Raw genomic sequence first — 19,102 nt, 5'->3', positions numbered from 1 at the left:
AAGGTTTTATAAAAAATTACATACTAAGTTTTAATGTATGTCCCACATTCACACTCTCAATCATTTTCATACACTTACACAACAAATTATAATCAAATAATAATTTTGACCAATTTTTGAATTACCAAACGTAATGCATAGTGATTAAAGTGTTAAAAAAGAAAAATCTAATTAATTGATTTTTATGCACTGGTAACTTTGTAATGGCTTCAAATGATAATGCAAATCAATCTGTATTTGTTCCTAACATGGTTTTTAAAAAACAAGCATTTGCTTAAGGACTTCTAGGTAATTTTCTTTATGTCCAGCACTTTAATAAATAAAAATCTGAAATTTGGACAGCATCATTCCATTAATAACAAAAGGCTGTGTACCAAATTTGAACAAAATCGGATAATAAGTAATATCGATTATTTAGATTTGTAGAGGGTATGAATCTTCGTATTGACTGACTGTTGCGCTATGCAGTTCTCACAGCAAGCAGCATCAGCTGCGCTGCGAGCAAAGCGACAAAAACGTAGACATCCTGCAGCCACCATACCAAATGGCTGCGTGCCTTGTGCAACGAATGTCGTCTTGTAATAATTTGCTATGTTACACACCCCTTATGAATCTAAAATTACTTTTATATCTAAAAACACAGATGATGTGACTTACCGAACGAAAGTGCTGGCAGGTCGATAGACACACAAACAAACACAAACATACACATGAAATTCAAGCTTTCGCAACAAACTGTTGCCTCATCAGGAAAGAGGGAAGGAGAGGGAAAGACGAAAGGATGTGGGTTTTAAGGGAGAGGGTAAGGAGTCATTCCAATCCCGGGAGCGGAAAGACTTACCTTAGGGGGAAAGAAGTGTATACACTTGCGCACACACGCACACATATCCATCCGCACATACACAGACACAAGCTCTTTCCTGATGAGGCAACAGTTTGTTGCGAAAGCTTGAATTTCATGTGTATGTTTGTGTTTGTTTTGTGTGTGTATCGACCTGCCATCACTTTCGTTCGGTAAGTCACATCATCTGTGTTTTTAGATATATTTTTCCCACGTGGAATGTATCCCTCTATTATATTCATATCATTAAAATTACTTTTAAGTGTATTTAAGGATCATATAATGGTAATGTTATTACTGAATTCTTTAACTGAATTTACAAATTTAACTATGCGATTTTTAACGAAAATTGTTCCTACTTACAGTTTAGTTTTTTCAAATGAACGAAATATCAAAAATACATTACTTTTTTTCTACATCAAATATTGTTTTGACATGAAATAAACCATTTAATGCTCTCTACAGTCGCTATGTTAGCGTTCATGGAACCTAATATATTGTTGTACAAAAAATTCGCCTTGACTAGCATTATTTCATAAAATTTTCTAGCAGGATAACCCTGCTTTGGATGAAATGTTTATTTTGTTATATTATTTTCGCTTAGGGGAGTGTCTTTTTGACATTATCAAAAAAAAAAAAAAAAATCACTTTCTCTAGCAGCACTAGGGTATAACATTTTTTCTTTATCACATTTACACTTCAGTTGCTTTAGATGCACTTCACTGTGACACAGCATCCAGTCATCAGTCCTACACCTGGTTTCCTATAGTCTCGTATCAGGTTTTTCCAAATTTCATACCTGCAAAATACAGTATGTCTAAGCCACTCTTAGTTTCTGCACCCTAACACTTTACACATATCATAGTTCATCCCCCCTCCCCCCCCCCCCTCCCCCTCTGCCGCCCTCAAATCTAAAGGAAAAACTTTGCAAGAAACCTTCCAGAATTTTAGTGTGTTCAAAATTTACTGCATTTTTTCACAAAACCTTTTTCCAAGAAAACTCGATATTCATTGAAATTCAACATCTTTTCTCAAATAGTCTTATACAGTACTAATAATTTCCAGTAAATAATGAATTAACCATTATTCAAAAATAGCAACAGTACCCAAATTGGCACTATGACTTTACTCTTTTTCAAAAAATTATTATATGCATTTTATAGTGAGAGAATTCTTAAGCAAACAAAGTTTTTTTTTTTTTTTTTTTTTTTTTTTTTTTTTTTTTTTCTTTCAAAATTTTATAAACATCTTCTTTGACTTATCATTTCAGAAAAAATATTTACCTTACAGTTCTTATTAAATACCTCCTGATTTTACATAAAACAAGCTGTTACACACAAAGAATGCAAAATTACTGAAAATGTTGAAAATATTTATGCCAACTTAAGTGGCTCTCAAAGAATCATCAGATACATAATCTATTTACTTACTTCTACTAGACACATTCCGTATGTCTCTTACCACAAACATCTTCCAACATCATTTCTACGTGTTCTGAAATTGGTTTAGAAAACACACATTAAGGAGACACATTACCTTATTTTTTCCAGTATACCTTACTACATCACTTTCATTCCACATTCATTCGTGTTAGTCTTTAGTAATCATATACCTCCAGAATTATCTTTCTTTTACCAGTTCTCTTATTTTTGGATGGCATTTACTCTCTGTGTACATTTATATACCTTATTTACTACGATAGGGAAGAAGCAGAGAAAATAGCAAAAAAGTTCCGAATGATGAAGAGTTACGTTGACAATATGAAACAAAAAGAAAAGGAAATAATATTGCCAACAACTCAGGATGCCAGGTTTTCGTCAAACACCTGACGATGCTAAGAATGCGCATCCCCCGAGGTCAGTTAGTTACATTCTGGAAACATCCCCCAGGCTGTGGCTAAGCCATGTCTCCGCTATATCCTTTCTTTCAGGAGTGCTAGTTCTGCAAGTTTCGCAGGAGAGCTTCTGTAAAGTTTGGAAGGTAGGAGACGAGATACTGGCAGAAGTAAAGCTGTGAGTGCCGGGCGTGAGTCGTGCTTCGGTAGCTCAGTTGGTAGAGCACTTGCCCGCGAAAGGCAAAGGTCCCGAGTTCAAGTCTCGGTCGGGCACACAGTTTTAATCTGCCAGGAAGTTTCAAATTTATCAATATCATCCCTAGGTGCTGATATTATTTTATTACGCCAGTACAAAGGCAACTTATTCTCTATCCCCATAATGATCTGTTCTGTCTCCACTTTAGAGCTCAAATATGACAAAGTTGTGACCCATTTTTGCACAAACCTTTTAATAATATCTTTCCTCAGATTCTATTTTTTCACTTGACCAAAATTTGTTTAAAACTTGTATCTGTTTCCGTTTGCCCCAATATTCCTCAAAAAATGCCTGTTTAAAATCCTCTGTCTTGTCATACTTGTCTACTGCCCAGTTTCCCCACACTCTAGCTTCTCCCATCAAATTTGACGTAATGAAACCAAGATTTTGCTTAGCATTCCATAATTTGGGCAAACATCCTCAAAATCACCCCAAAATTCTTTAGGATGTACATTTTTACTTGGATCAAATCGCAAAAACTGCCAATGTTTCACATATTCAATTTCTGAGGATTCTACCACACCATTAGATATTACATACCCGCTACTGTTAGTAACACTTTGTTCTACTCTTTTTAGTCTACCATCATGGTTACACAGTTCTTCATCTACACTTGTACTAAACTGATTTGTGTTAGTTTCCATGTCAGTAAATTTAGCAGCCACTTGCACACCAAATTTCTCACACACATCCTTTCCTTCCTTGATTTTATTTTCCATTGTAGTGACTATCCTCGCATCGTTTTTCCACGTTATTTACTTGTTCCTGCATTTCATTTAACTCTGCATATACTTGTTCCCTTAACTGTTTGCTGTCATCAGCAACTTGGTTAATCTGAGAGATCAGTTCATTTTTTACTGTTACAACAGCATTATTACATTCTTGTTTTACTTTACTAATTTCATTTTTTACACTGTCCCTAAACAAAATCATATCATTTTTCCATGAATTTCTTAATTTAGAAATGCTGTTTTCCATTCTGGATTGCATTTCTACTGACATATTAGTGAACCCTTGATTAACTTCAGAACTTAAAGAATTCTTTATATCAGAACCCATTTCCTCATTTTAGTGTTCATATCAGAACCCAATCCATTAACTTCAGTATGCAACGCATTTATTTTAGTGTTTATATCCCCCATATGTTTCAAAATATTTGCTAACATTTCTGAAACACTATCTTTCTGTCACAAGCAATTGACACAGGTTCCTGCTTTATCTCTGTAACCATAACAGGTGTAAACTTAACATTAACATTAGATTCTGCTTCACTTTTTCCTCCCAAATAGGAATAGGTGTGGAGTTTTCAACCTTCAATTCCCTTTAGAACCTTTGAACTCGAAACGGTGTAGACTTAACATCAATTTCCATTGCGTTCTGTTCATTGTTTGTCCCATGATTAACACTCATTGAATCTGGCAAGCCACTATCATTTGGTTGTGATGCATCAAAACTAAATTCACCAGCCACGGCATCATCTGCATATATCACTTTCCTCAAATTTACCTCCCCTTTCTGATCTACTATAGCATGGTTCTTATTTTCCGACATGTTCTCAAGTTTCTTTGCGTGCCCGCCCACCCACCCACCCACCCACACACACACACACACACACACACACACACACACACACACACACACACACACTCTCCATTGTCAACATGGCAAGATATTTCAGCTGGTCCGTTCGCCAAGCTCTGCCCCCGCAGATGTAGTTTCTGGGTCCACACTCAGTCCACTACAGCCAACTGCCACAGACTCCTGGCTGTTGTTGCTCGTTGTCACGCAATCTCCAGCTGTTGCTGACGTCGTCAGCCATCTTTTCCTCTGGTTGTTCTAGCCGCTATTGCTGTCCTTTATGAATCATCTTTCCCTTGATCACAATGGCTCCCCTGTCTTTCTATTAAAGTTCATTTATGCCCGTGTGGGTCTTTCTTTTATCGGGTTAACTACACTACTGCTTGTAAAGTTTGCACTCACTTGAACTTCACATTTCCTGGACACTAAATGCACAAATTGCGGCGGGGTGGGGTTGGTTGTCTGCGTTCTCTCTTTCATTTATCAAAAGTCCACCTACCTCGATATGCTTCTTTCCGACGTCCCTTCATTCTGTAGTGGCAGATACATGCTAGGCAGTGTAAAGCAGTGTCGATGAAACCACTACCTAATACCTACCACACAGAGGCTGCTGAAAGTTCATTTTAAAAAATCAGGCATTTGGATGATGCAGTCTACTTGCAGAAAGCATTTAAAATTAGATTGAATCTAATTTTTATTCATATGGAAACACATGAAATGGCTATCAAGTCCGTATTTACTATGGTAATGCTCCATCATTCACTGTATAACATAGTTTCACTCGAAAAGCAGCCAGAATTTTGTAAGTCCGACCCGACAAATTTTCACGTTCTACCAGGTACCGACCCAAAACTATTCACGAGTTAAACATTCGGTCGTTTCAGTGGTCTTCTTTGAAAGAAGTGCTCACCAAAGTATTCCGAACAGAGCACGAAACATGCCAAGCAGAATTGTTACTACGACCAGAAAGTTCAAATTAACTCACTATTTCTTCATTTTCCAGAGTATTTTTATGGAGCTATCCGACATGGTGTTATCAGTAAGCCACTTAGCAAATGACTATCTTGAACTATTCTACTCACTGCCCACTCCACTATATTCACACGGGAACATCTTAATTCTGATTGGCTGTTGATCTAAATGACCAATCAGAATGTTCCTTCCAGATCATTCTCGCAGCAAAATTTGCCTTATCGAATCAATAACATCAATAAAACTTCAATTTCTAGTATATTGTTTAATCAAAATAAGCAAAGTACAAATTATTCTCCAAATTGATAAATAAACTTATTGCGCCTCTAACTTTGATTCTGGCCCCTTTTATACAACAGCAAGCTCACACCGACATACATGATCTGAATCTTGGTTGCACCATAACATTCCCATGGTCTATTTGTACAAGGTTTTATGAAAAATGACATACTAAGTTTTAATGTGTGTCCCACATTCACTCTCTGTAATTCTCACACACTCGCACAACAAATTATAATCAAATAATAATTTTGACCAATTTTTGTATTACCATATGTAATGCACAGTGACTAAAGTGTTAAAAAAGAAAATTCTAATTAACTGATTTTTATGCACCGGTAACTCTGTAATGGCTTCAGATGATGATGCAAATCAATTCATATTTGTTCCTAACATGGTTATAAAAAAACAAGCATTGGTTTTAGGACTTTTAGTTAATTTTCTTTATGTCCGGCACTTTAATAAATAAAAACCTGAAATTTGGACAGCATCATTCCATTAATAACAAAAGGCTGTATACCAAATTTGAACAAAACCGGATAATAAGTAATATCGATTATTTAAATTTGTAGAGGGTACGAATCTTCGTATTGACTGACTGTTACGCTATGCAGTTCTCACGGCAAGCAGCGTCACCTGCGCTGTGAGCGAAGCGACAAAAAACATAGACATCCTGCAGTCACCGTACCAAATGGCTGCCGGCCTTCTGCAACGAATGTTATGTTATAATAACTTGCTACATTACCACCCAGAAAAAGAGGAGGAGGAAACGAAATGAAACTTCTCGGGTTGAAAGGGTAGGTGATGTTCTTTCAGTGATTACATGTACTGGAGTGTTTTTCTCATCTGTCTGTGTTTTTTGGTTGATCAATGAATGCTACATAGTATATTTTCCGTGGTTGAATATGTCATGAATTTATTAGGTGGGTGCATAAGTTTGATGTGTATTTCAGTAAGTTTAATATACACAACAGATACACATAATAGAGACTTTAGTGATCAATAAATATTCTCCTTTATTATTTCCAACAGTCTGCCAATGCTGGGGTAACTTTTCGATTCCACGAGTGTAGAAACTGCGTCGTTTTGCGGCAAAGAACTTGTCGAGCCATGTTCGGAGTGTGTTTTCATCTGGAAAAGAAGCTCCCGGAAAGTTGTTCAACAGAGAGCAGAAAAACTGAAAATAAAAGGGTGCAATATCTGGTGAATAAGGTGGGTGTGGAATGACCTCTCAACTCAACTCCTTTATAGTGGTCTTTATCCGAGTAGGAGAATCTGGGGGGGGTTGGGGGTGTTGTAGGTGTGAACAAGCATCGCTTTGCGCAGTTTTTCTGGTCGTTGTTATTGGTTTGCACATGCAACACATCTCACCTGTTGACAGTAGATATCAGAAAAGTGGTGGTTACACCTTGGGGAAGCAATCCGTCGTACACCACATCATCGCCTTTTCACCAGATACATAACATTATCTTTTTCGGATGCATGCAGGTCTTTGTACCTGGAGTTCTCGCTTTGTTTGGACTCGACCATTCCATTCTTTTCATTATGTTAGCATAAAGACGCCATTTCTCATCACCACTAATGATACAAGATAGGAATGGTCAGTGTTATTCATGAGCCAATGAACAAGCAGAGACGCACCTATAGCCACCCACAGATTTTGTGTGATTTTAGCTTACAGCATCAGGAACACATACACCCGATTTTTGAACCTTCCTCATTGCATGTAAGTGTCGCACAATTGTGGAATGATCACAGTTCATCACATACACTGACATGTATAGTTGGGGATTAATGTTCTTAAACCATCTTCATCAAATCCTGAAGGTCTTCCCGAATGTGGAGAGTCACTAATATCAAAACGATCCTCCATAAAATGAGAAAACCTTACTCGTGCTGTGTTCTGTCCAGTGGCGTTATCCCCACATGAGCCGCAAATGTTTGTGGCTGCTTCCGTTGCTGTCACTCCTGTTTGAATTCAAACAGAAGAATATGTTGGGAATGTTCTGATTTCTCCACTTGGCACTCCCATTTCTATCTCTAAATGACAAAATGACAAATGTAAACTCTAATAAACAACAAATAAAAAATGGCATTTGATAAATGGAATACCAGCATGCAAAACAAAAACACTATGAACTTGTGCACCAATGTAATAATTATGATTAGGACTTGCTAATAAGAATCTGGATAGCCAAGCATGTGTTCTGCTTAGGGGACATCTTCTCCTTTGCAGTGTCTTCAATGCTAGAGGCTGAATGAAAACTGGGATCCTTTTCAGTTATACATATTGATGAAAGATATATCTTCTTTCGACACCATTCAGCAACAAGTCCAGAACTGTCTCTGATAGAACAGTGGGACCAACTTGGACATTAACTCCGTCTCAGTGCCAGCATCCAGGATATGAAGGACTAGTTACAACAATGTGGCACAGGTTGCCTCCGTAGAAGATATAACGGCTGTATGACACACTTCCCGACCACATCAGTGTGTACATTCATACCATAAGGGGTGCAACATCTTATTGATAAGTGGGTTCATATTGCTGATTTTAATAGTGAAATGAAACACATAATTACACTGACAGATAACTGTCATCAAATATCATACAATCGTTACTCAACTGCCTCAATTATAAAGATTGTGTCTCATTTGACTCAACAACAAGAACACATTCTGAAAGATCAAAATGTCCAAAACCAAATGCCAAATGATACTTTTAAAACTTTGGTTTTTGGTTTTATGATGAAGCTATTGTTAGTGTAAGCACCATTCTTCCATAACCACAATACACCTTCAAGCCGTGATATCTAAGAATGAGTGACCCATAGCAGGTGGAGGCACTAAATTTATCACACCTTCTCACAGATATGCTGTGCCCGTGTACCTCGTATTACATGCACATAATAATAAACCATTTCTCTGACAATATACTGTACATAACTGTTAATAAAAAAATATAAATATCACAATTATCTTTCATAATTGAGAAGGACAGACAGTGTAACCCATGATTTTGCTTACAATTATGTGTTACACCTCACTATTAAAATTTAGAAAGAGATTGGCACTATGAACCCACTTATCAATATGTAGAGTCTCGTACCAGAAGGAAGCGAGGGAGATGATGTTGTTATAGGTAGCCGATATCCTCTTTCTACAACACAAAAGCACACATGGATTAATACTGTTCTTTATTTACATGAATATTTACATAACTTGAATAGAGTCCACGTGTTGTGGTACAAGCTCATCAGTAACAGTAGTCTTGCAGACAGTATCGGTAATCTCGCTATTACAAACTTTAGTCTCTCTGCTGGTAAAGTACAAGTCCCAGAATAGTCACTAATCTGGTTGCTACGTACTATCGTAGACGGTGATGAACTAAACTCGCTCTGCGTGTAACAGATGGCAGGCAAACTTGTAGAGTGAGTCGGTGACTGAGGCCCTCCGGTCAGAGACGGCAGCCTAAATACCTGCTGTCGAGAGGACGTCGGTAGTGTGTTGCTCGCAGGTGTGTCTCCGGCCTCTCTCGAGAAACGTGCACTCGATCCGGCACCTACTAGTCGATCTTCGCATTTCACCTCTGCCGACCGGTGTGCCAGTGACAGCTTACACCAGCAGGCAGTACGGTGTTGCGTCCCTTACGGTGTGAATGCGTGCCCCGATTCGGCCGGGAAGGGTGTCGTAACGCCGTCGTATCCTCTCTGGAGACGAGCTGGCCCACAGCTGTCGTAACTGGTCTTTGATCTCCCGGATACGTCCCGGGACTGGTCCCACACGTGTGTTCTATCGGGGACAGATCTGGGCTTCTCGTCGACCACACGAGTACCTCGACACCTCGCAGACAGTTCGAGAGCTGCGGGCATTGCCTTGTCGAAAAATGGCACCGTGAGAGGTAACTCGTGAGGATGCGGGAAGTCTGTGATATGCCGTTCTGCCATCGTAGTTCCCTCACTCTGCACTATCCGCAATCTGTAATCGTATCCGATGGCTCTCTACACTGTGATGCCAGGAGTAACTCTGCTGTGCCCCTCTAAAACATTCAAAGAACTAGAGCTCACCCCAGATCGCTGCCATTGTCACTGACGGCGGTCGTCGAGGGTAGTGCAGAACTGTGATTTGTCACCGAATGGAATGCACTGCCATTCGTCAGCAGTCCACAATTCCCAGTAACGGCACCACTCGAAATGAAATAGTTTGCATTGTGACGTTAACGGCAGCATACGCGTGGTACGGTAAGTCTCTAGTCCGGCTACTGCTGGTCTCTGACCGATGTTGCAGGGAGTCCGTTATTTGTTCACAGGCGGTGAGTGCACCGAGTATTCCTATCACTGTGTTCTTGTGCAGTTTACCTTCAGGCCCATGTCACAATCAAATGGCCCACAAATCGAGATATTGCACAATTTGACCGGTCATCCAAATGGTGAACCGCGATGATGTCCCTTTCAGATTGTGTCCAGTGTGCAGCATCTTTGTGTCCTTTGCTGTTATCATTCGACATTTGACACTGTTCACACCTCTTATGCAGCCTCCACTTGTCACAGAGAATGGCATCTTCAGTCGACTACATCGCCACCGACGGTATGTACGTGTGCAAAGTTACATTGACACCCGACAGTGTCACGTGGGTGTTTTCCTCTCTGTGTCAGTCAGGTTTCGAACTTGAGTGTAGTTATTGCAAAAGCTCTAATTGAACATTTAATGTTACAAAACAAATCATCTGATTCAATTTACAAGTTTTGTACAAAAATTATGAAAAAAATTATAATCTGATGGAGATCGTAGCTTTACAAAATAATGTGCAAGACCAAATACCTGTTTTTGCAGTTACAAAACTGAGGTAGACTGACAGGACCACACTGGTGTATATATGTAACAGCTTGCCTCTCAAAAGGTATTAATGATCTGATCGAAACTGCTCGTCACAAAAACTGTACTAGGAACTCTCGAGTTCTCCGAGTCACCGCAATTGTGTCGTGTAAATCTTTACCGAACTGGCCGATGCACCCTTACAAAATTATAGGGAATGTTCGAACACGAAAATATTGCAGCTCTGAAAACTTAGTTAAGCCCACTGCGGACTTGAAGATTAATGCCGAATTTGTACCGTATCTGATGTTCTGCAGGTGGTCCGTGACTTGGGTCTCATGGTGCCGGACGTGTTGCACCTGGTGCTACCGTTGGTGGAACTGGCGCGCAGCAAGCACCGCGCGTCGGCCAGTTTCGGCGGCCAGCTACGCCGCGAAATGACGGGCCTCGTCCTGCTCGTCGTGGGCGGCTTCATCGTTTGTGAGCAGCTGTAGTGTGGCTCTGGGTCGGGGTTTGCCTGACCCCACACTGCAGATTCTGATACTAAATTGTGTGCTGCATTTAGTTCTGGGTTTGCTACACTTCTTGCATCTTGGAGTAGATTTTGTGTATTTTGTTGAACTCCACGTCTCCTCAGAAGCCTTTTGCTCCAGGCCAGGAAGGTGGAAGTATTCTTATTCACTAAGGAAATTAGATCATCACTTAATGCAGGCAGCTCTTCATTTCTCTTCCAAAGATTGTCAACCGATGTTTTTTTATTTCATTTTATTTAAGGAGCTTACGTGCCCATTTAAAAAATTAGCGAGCAAACTGTTGAGTTTATCTGGGATAATATTTCTTCTTCCAATATTTCGGCTGATAATCTTATAGCAATCTTCGAGGTGAGTTGCTGGCAGAACATATTTGGCACAGTACTGTGGAGTAAACAGTTTTCTTGCTAGTTTGTTTTTATTTTTTACTATTTTGTAGGTAGTTTTACCCTTTTATTCTCTCGACTAGTACAGCATTTTGTGCAATTACGTTTTTAATCACTTCCTTATGGAAGTATTACAAAATAATACCTGCTGATACCATCCTTCTGCTTTGACCCACAATGTCAGCAAATTGGACATACAACACTTGTCAGAATCCAATATGGGAAAAATGTATGATGTTACAAGAATTATAGTCAGTCTTGTAATGCCACATTTGTTGGATTATTAAACTTGCAATCAAATTGTCACCTTCCAGTTTAACCGAGGCCACAGGTTATGCTACAGATCAGTTTATCACCATAACCTAAAGTTGCAAAAATAATACAGAAACAAAATAAATATTGCCAGTGTCCTGTACTGTCTCACTTAGCACTTTTATTTCGACATGTGCCGTAACAATTTTATGTCACAGATCAAAGCTGACGTCTGGTATCAGTATGTTCAACTCACCACAGATGTTTGCGGTGCCTTACTTAGGACATAGAAATTGTGATTCTTGAAGTTTTACTAGCAGAGATGATGTTCGATGAGGTTTTAGGAATGCAGCCAATTCATCGAGACATCCTACAAAACAGACCATGTGTGTAGTATGAGACAAATGGTACACCTGGTTATTCAGGGAAGTAAATGTAATGTAGCTGTGTATAGTGTTTTGTAGGTCATTTAATGAAACATAACATTCTAGTTACAGGCAATGCCTCATCTTTTCGGAATTTGTGCTAAGAAAACAGTCACAATACGGCATACATCACTTAATGTAAATGTCCTGTGACTAGGGCCTTCCGTCGGGTAGACCGTTCGCCTGGTGCAAGTCTTTTGATTTGACGCCACTTCGGCAACTTACGCGTCGATGGGGATGAAATGATGATGATGATGATTAGGACAACAGAACACCCAGTCCCTGAGTGGAGAAAATCTCCGATCCAACCGGGAATCGAACCCGAGTCCATTGTTAGAAAAAGAACGAGAGCTTGAAAGTTGTGTGAATAATGTTTTCTGTTATGTATCATAAATCAGTTGATATAAGTGAGTGGTTGCCTTTCATTTCCTTTACTTTACTTTACATAATTAAAAAAAAAAATTACATTTACAAAGCCACCCTAATGTTACTCCATGGCAGCATGTACGTGTTTTCATTTTGATGCTGCATGGAGATTGGTTCATTTACCTTCTCTGTAAGAAGAATTTTTGCTCTGAAATTTCACTATTGGGTATCCTGATGCCTGCCACTCACTTCAATGGCCTGCCTGGAAGAAATAAATGTGAATTGCCTAAAATGACTGGAAAGTTCCTAATTGAAACGTTGATCTGGGAAATACTGATGATATGGCTGCACTCCCAATACCTCACCAAACGTGCTGATGCAGTGTCTAAAATGTACGGTATAGCATAGTTAATTCTTCTCAGCCTCAGAGTACATTCCTGTAGCTGTTTGCTGTTGTGCCCAATTCTGTAAATCATCTCTCATTCCTGATTTGCCACGGATTCTCTTTTGTGAATGTGTGTAAAATAAAAATAGATGTCACCCTTACAGGTGTGAAATTTTTAATTTTGTTCATGAGTTAGTGTAATAATTTTGTGTTATGTTCCAGCCTGTCAGCAGTATTTTTTTTCCTTGTAGCTATTTCTTGTTATTTATATAAATTTGCAGTTTTTGTTTGGTGATAATTGTTACATTTATCGAGAACATCATTTTCAATGTTGTCAAGTATTACCATGTCTGTAATGGAGGCCGTCCAGTGTAACTTACGTGTATATTTTGCACTATGTGATTTGTACATAAGGCTTAAAATGAACATAGTTTATATTTAATGCATATTACTATTTATCTGATCATGTTATTGTTGTTATCGTGTCAGTTGTTCCATATTGAGCATATTACTCCTACTTTTACCTTTCTATCTTTGTGTTAACAAAATAACAAGTAACAGTATTTGAAAGAAAATACAAGGAATAATAATAATAATAATAATGTCGGTAGTTTAATTGTATTGAACTGATGACCTGTCTTCAACTTTTAAGGTTATTGCCAGCATTGGTAGAACAGTCCATTGGACTTTGAAAACTTTAAAGCAACAGCTAACTATATATATGGTTATTCCTAACATATATCCATAAACATTCAAATTTTGAGACAAAAAGAATCCACTGACTCTCTATTCGAATACGTATGTATGAAACAGCTGTGCTAACTCTTACTCTTCCAGTGTACATGTTACCTGTGTTCTTTCCAATGAGTGTCTTTTGCTCTCAGATTTCTGTTCCACAAGCGTATTCCAAAGCTTATTGTGGTCTTCCTTTTTGTTAAATGTATTTATTGATTCCACATTCTGTCAGTTTGTAAGGTTGCCTCAGATATTTTACTTGTAAACAGAATTATTCTCTATAGTCACTCATATTTTTAGATGGAGTTGTCACTGTTGTTCATAAGAACTGTGCTTCTGATTCACTAAATGAAAATTGCAAATTATTTGTGTTTTCTTTTCTGACAGTCAGATCAGACGACTGTGGTTTTTAACAGAAGGGGCACTACATTACTAGTGTTCTGCTACAGTTTTTCCCCGCTCATCACTGGGCAAGGTTTGACTGTCATCAAAGATGATAATTTGCAGAAAACACAAAAAAAGTACATGACAGTTATTACAGTGGGAATTTAATGTTTGTAGTTTGTTGTTAGTATACTATCTACATACTGTGACTTACTGTGATGGAGTAATGCCTGTTCTACTGACATTTTATTATTTTCTCAGGGTTTTGCTTTTGGTGTGTCTGTGCCATCAGAAATTATTCTAATCAAGTGCGTGAAGGTATTGTGTTTTCGGATAAAGTAATTGGATAGACAAAAAGATATATTCACATTTGCAGCAGGAACACACACACACACACACACACACACACACACACACACACACTGGCAGAAGGGTTGAGGGATAAGGAAGAGGGATGAAGGAATTTTCCTTCAATAATAATAACAAAATCTTTTTTTATGTGTGTGTTCTCCTACTGCCACTTGGTGAGTAGATCTTTTATCTATCCAGTTACTTTATGTTGTTAAAAAAAAAAAAATATTTTCGTTGGTTGTAGCACTTAATATTTTACCATTGCACTGAAATATAGTAACATCGTATAGAGAGGCCTATTTTGTATATGGTGTTTATTTATGAAACAAATAATTTGTTTTCTTCATGTTTACTGTGTATATGTGTTTTTAATGTGGTAATCCCACAGTGCTGGGTAGGGAAGTGTCATAATGGAGATGCTGGTATGCTGTATTTATCTGATCAACCTTTCTTGTATAACACATACAGCAGCATCATTTAGATCACTGCAATGCACACAGCACGAAAGTCTGGTGATAGAACATACGGAGAAGTGACAGAGAGCTCATTAATTCCCCAATGAATAGTGAACTTATGTCAACAGTGAATTAAACAAGATTCTTGTAAAAATGCTTGCTACTGCCGCTCTTGCTCTGACAGGCTCTTTCTGAAAAATTTCTTGTAGCAGTGGAAGCCATCAAGTTGAATACCACATTTTTGATATGACTCACTGACCTTGGTATCTTATATTTGGTCATAACTCAGTAGGCTGCACGTCAGGGATCTGTTTTTCATTCCTTTATTTATTATTTGGCTTCTGCTCTTTACCTATTTTCAGAAGACATGTAATTTTATCACAAACAATTTGATTTCTCCTTATTCTTCTTCTTCTGTAAAGTATTTGTCTTTCCTGAAAAGGAGGCAGGCTGTTATACAGCTCCTGTTTGTGCGTGTCAGTCTATTCCGTCCAAAACAGTCATCCAAGATTGACATATGGTCTAGTTTAATCATTTTTTTGCATGGCTTTAAAAAGGTATTGTGAAGCCGGCATGTGGTTTTTAAATGATCAATAAGAGTGATAAACACTGTCTTCTTTGTATATTACAATTAAGTGCTAAATATTTGGAGACAAATATCTAGTGCTTGATTTGACAGTATGCCATACTGGTACCTCTGGCCAAAAAACCATTAAAATAATGTTTAAAGACACCTATATTATAAAAAAAAGAAACGCTCCCACAGTACCAGAACCTCTGTTTTTACAAATCAAGCACTGCATAGATAAATGACAGTCTTAAAAATGCTATGATCCATATGACTACAGCATCAATAAATTTTTGCAATATAGAAACATTTTTGTAATTGAACTGCATGATGTATATGAGAATTTATATTTTTTTAAAAAATGGAAAAGATGTCATTATTATGAATGCCAAATGTGTCACTTTCATAAAAGAAGAAATTAACTAATATTCATGACTTGACTGCACTCAAAAATTGTGAGAGAAAATAAAAATGTATATATTTTGCTATTAATTTGAGTGACCATTATTTTCCTGTTTGTTTTTTAATTTTTTGAAATCATTTTTTTTTATCAAGTTGTTCAAATGTATACAACATGTTACGTGTAAAATGTGTATTAGAAGCCGTTTGTTATGGAAATAGCTGCATGTCATGGTAGTCATATTTTTAGATATTAGAAGCTTTTGGATTGGTGGGTTACTTAAACCTATTTATTACTTGCAAATGAAACTGATCAGTATTTATATGTATTGGAGGTGCTGAGATGATGTCTCCAGAACTTTCATGTATCTTCTGTCACTGCAGAAGAGATGGGGAGCTAAATTGTCAGCTAGTGATCATTTTACATCTCTGTGGGGTACATACCACATCCTAACCATCATCTTCCTGTGGTGTTTCTTCGTCACTGTCTACTGGTTTGTTGCAATTTCTTATATCGCCACCTTTTGTCCGATTCAGTTCTGGCCTCTCTTCTAGTATATCATTTTTTTCATCTATCTACTACAGCTGATACCCTCTGCTACCAGTTCCACGTTTTCTAATCTCTGCCCACTCTTACAATTTTCCTGCTCCATTGCTCCTTCATGTATATCTACTGTAGTAGATATATTTTTAAGTAGTTCCTTCTAGTAATGGGTTCCGTAGGCATCTTTCTTTGCACGTTCTATCAACTATGCCTTTCATTCTATGGCCTACCTTTTCACTTAATTTTTAACACCCTTCTGTATCAGTACATTTTAAATGGTTCCAGTTACTTACGGTTTTTGACGCGGCTTTTGTTCCGCTCCAGATGTACATGTTTGAGCACTATTTCCTTATTTCCATATCAGATTTGACATCAGTAAAGTTTTTTGGTTGAAGTACACTATCACTTGCTACCTTCCTTGATTGGGCCATCCTTTGTCTTTCACGGGTAAGAGAAGGTACAACTTCTGCAACTGTGCTAATCACAATTTTGATGTTTACCAGGTTCCTATTTGCCACTTGTTCTTAATAAAGTTTCTGGTAGTTCCACTGAATAATCTTTCTCACTGTCAACCTGAAGAGTGACACTGTTTATGAATCTTAACATTGGTATCAGATCCTCTTGTGTGTTTAACTGCTTTTACAAAAGTCCCAATCACCCCCCCCCCCCCCCCCACAGCATGTGTGTTAAATTTGCCAGTGGCAAAGAGCTACAGACGTGCCTCACATCATTGTCTTTCTCACTCATATTTTATGACTACTCCTTTGTTTTTGGAAATATTGTAAATTACTTCAAAAAAATGTTCAAATGTGTGTGAAATCTTATGGGACTTAACTGCTAAGGTAATCAGTCCCTAAGCTTACACACTAGTTAACCTAAACTATCCTAAGGACAAACACACACACCCATGCCCGAGGGAGGACTCGAACCTCCGCCGGGACCAGCCGCAGAGTCCACGACTGCAGCGCCTTAGACCGCTTGGCTAATCCTGCGCGGCTTTAAATTACTTCTCTCTCTGTATTTTCTGTGTATTCATCTCAGGGTTTCAAATGATTTTTTTCTACCTTACATATTTGAACATTCTTTCTAGGTCCACAAATGCAACGAGTATGTCCTGATTTTTATTAGTCTTCCCTTCATTAATAAGTGCAAGACCAGATTTGGCTCTCTGCAATGTTTACCTGCTTAAACTTCCTTCAGTACACCTGCTCTTCCATGTATTATTCTAAACAGCAGTGTAGGAAAGTTAGATGCTTGACTCATCACCCACTAGTTTCCAAGTTAATCCATTCTCACTTAATAGAGCCCATTAAACAATTGCAATGACATGTTCTGCATTAACAGCCAATGCAGGCTTCTTTGTAAATGAAAATAATGCATTGATTTTACTTTGCTGGTGTGATGGCAGCATCTTTCTGGAAATATGATGGCAGATTTCTAGTTTCTTCCATTGGTTTTAGTAACTCAAAGCATCTTCTTGCTGATTCTTGCCTAACCATTTTCAATAAAACTTACCTGCAGTGAACTGCTACCACCCATCTTCTCCTACTCTTATCATCACACAGTCTAAACATTCTTTTTCCACCTTTCTTCAGCCACTTAGCCAGGTCAGAACCAATTTTTAGCATGTTTTGAGTGCCTAATTTTGCCACATCTGTTGAAATTTTTCACTTTTATGCAAAATAAATGTCTTTTTGCATTTCACAATAGCAGAAATTTTCCCCCTTTTATCAGACATGTTTTGCAGTCAGAAGTACTATGCTCTAGCATAAAAAATAATGAAAACATTACCCCGTGTGAAGTGTAAGCACAATTTTTAAGAAAGCATACATGTTCATGCTCTGTTGGTGGAACCATTGCCACTATTGAGTGTTCTATACAGCTTTATTTCAGAATTTAATAACATAGCAGTTAATATAAATGTCATCTTCCATGGCTCAATGTGAACTTCCACATCTTATCATACAACACAATTTGTGTACAGTGGAACTGATGAGTTCCCAGCCTGTTCAATTGTTTTTCTCCTGCATCACAATGCAATATAATGGAGAAATTAAGCAATGTAACAGAATAACAGTTGCTGGTCTGTTCAAGGTTTTTTAAGGTACACCAGTATCAATGGCAGATACATTTACCATGTTTATTTTACTTGAAGACAGGCACAACTGCTCTCATCTGGTAACATAAATGGTAAGCATTTGTGGCTATTTCCGTTCTCCCTCACAATCCTTTATTGGATATCAGACAAAACGTTTACATGGCTACTTAATATTCTTACTGTTATTGACATTCTTTTTTCCAAAGAGACATTGGTATTTGTGGAGTTCCCACATAAGCATCAGCAAGTATTAAAAACAACGGGTGTTGGTGACATGCAGCTATGGACAAATGTACTGTCATAATTTAGGAGATATCTTGTTGCATATCTGTAAAAATACCTTCCATATTTCTTTGTAGCTTGTAAAATATTGTAGAATAAAGTTATGAGTGTTGGATCAACTGAATGTTTTGACAGGTGAACCTTGCTGAATGCAAGTTTGTTGTGGAATTCCACTATATCACATGCAATTATTGTGCAGTCTACAAAACAGCTGTAATGAGGAACATATAGTTTTACACAGAGGTATGTACAGAATTCAGTTGATCCATACTTCATATTTGTAACTACCTTGGATATTGTCTCAAATATAAACTGAAATTTGTGTAACCTGAATGTCTGCTTGTACCTCTTATAAAATAAGCATTCA

The 19,102-nt window shown here is 37.9% G+C and overlaps 1 protein-coding gene across 1 annotated transcript in view; it reads left to right on the top strand.

Moving 5' to 3' along the window:
• LOC126214976 (uncharacterized) overlaps window positions 1–11,069 on the top strand; it is a 49,002-nt gene extending 37,933 nt beyond the window's left edge. The window contains exon 4 of the mRNA XM_049941609.1: window positions 10,893–11,069. Coding sequence (XP_049797566.1) covers window positions 10,893–11,069 — 177 coding nt within the window. The remainder of the gene's footprint in view (window positions 1–10,892) is intronic.
• The last annotated feature ends 8,033 nt before the right edge of the window (window positions 11,070–19,102 follow it).

The sequence above is a fragment of the Schistocerca nitens genome, chromosome 12, assembly GCF_023898315.1.
Source record: "Schistocerca nitens isolate TAMUIC-IGC-003100 chromosome 12, iqSchNite1.1, whole genome shotgun sequence".
In the NCBI taxonomy this organism is placed as follows: Eukaryota; Metazoa; Arthropoda; class Insecta; order Orthoptera; family Acrididae; genus Schistocerca; species Schistocerca nitens.
Note: the sequence above shows the minus strand (reverse complement) of the source record. Positions and strands in the feature narration are given on the sequence as shown.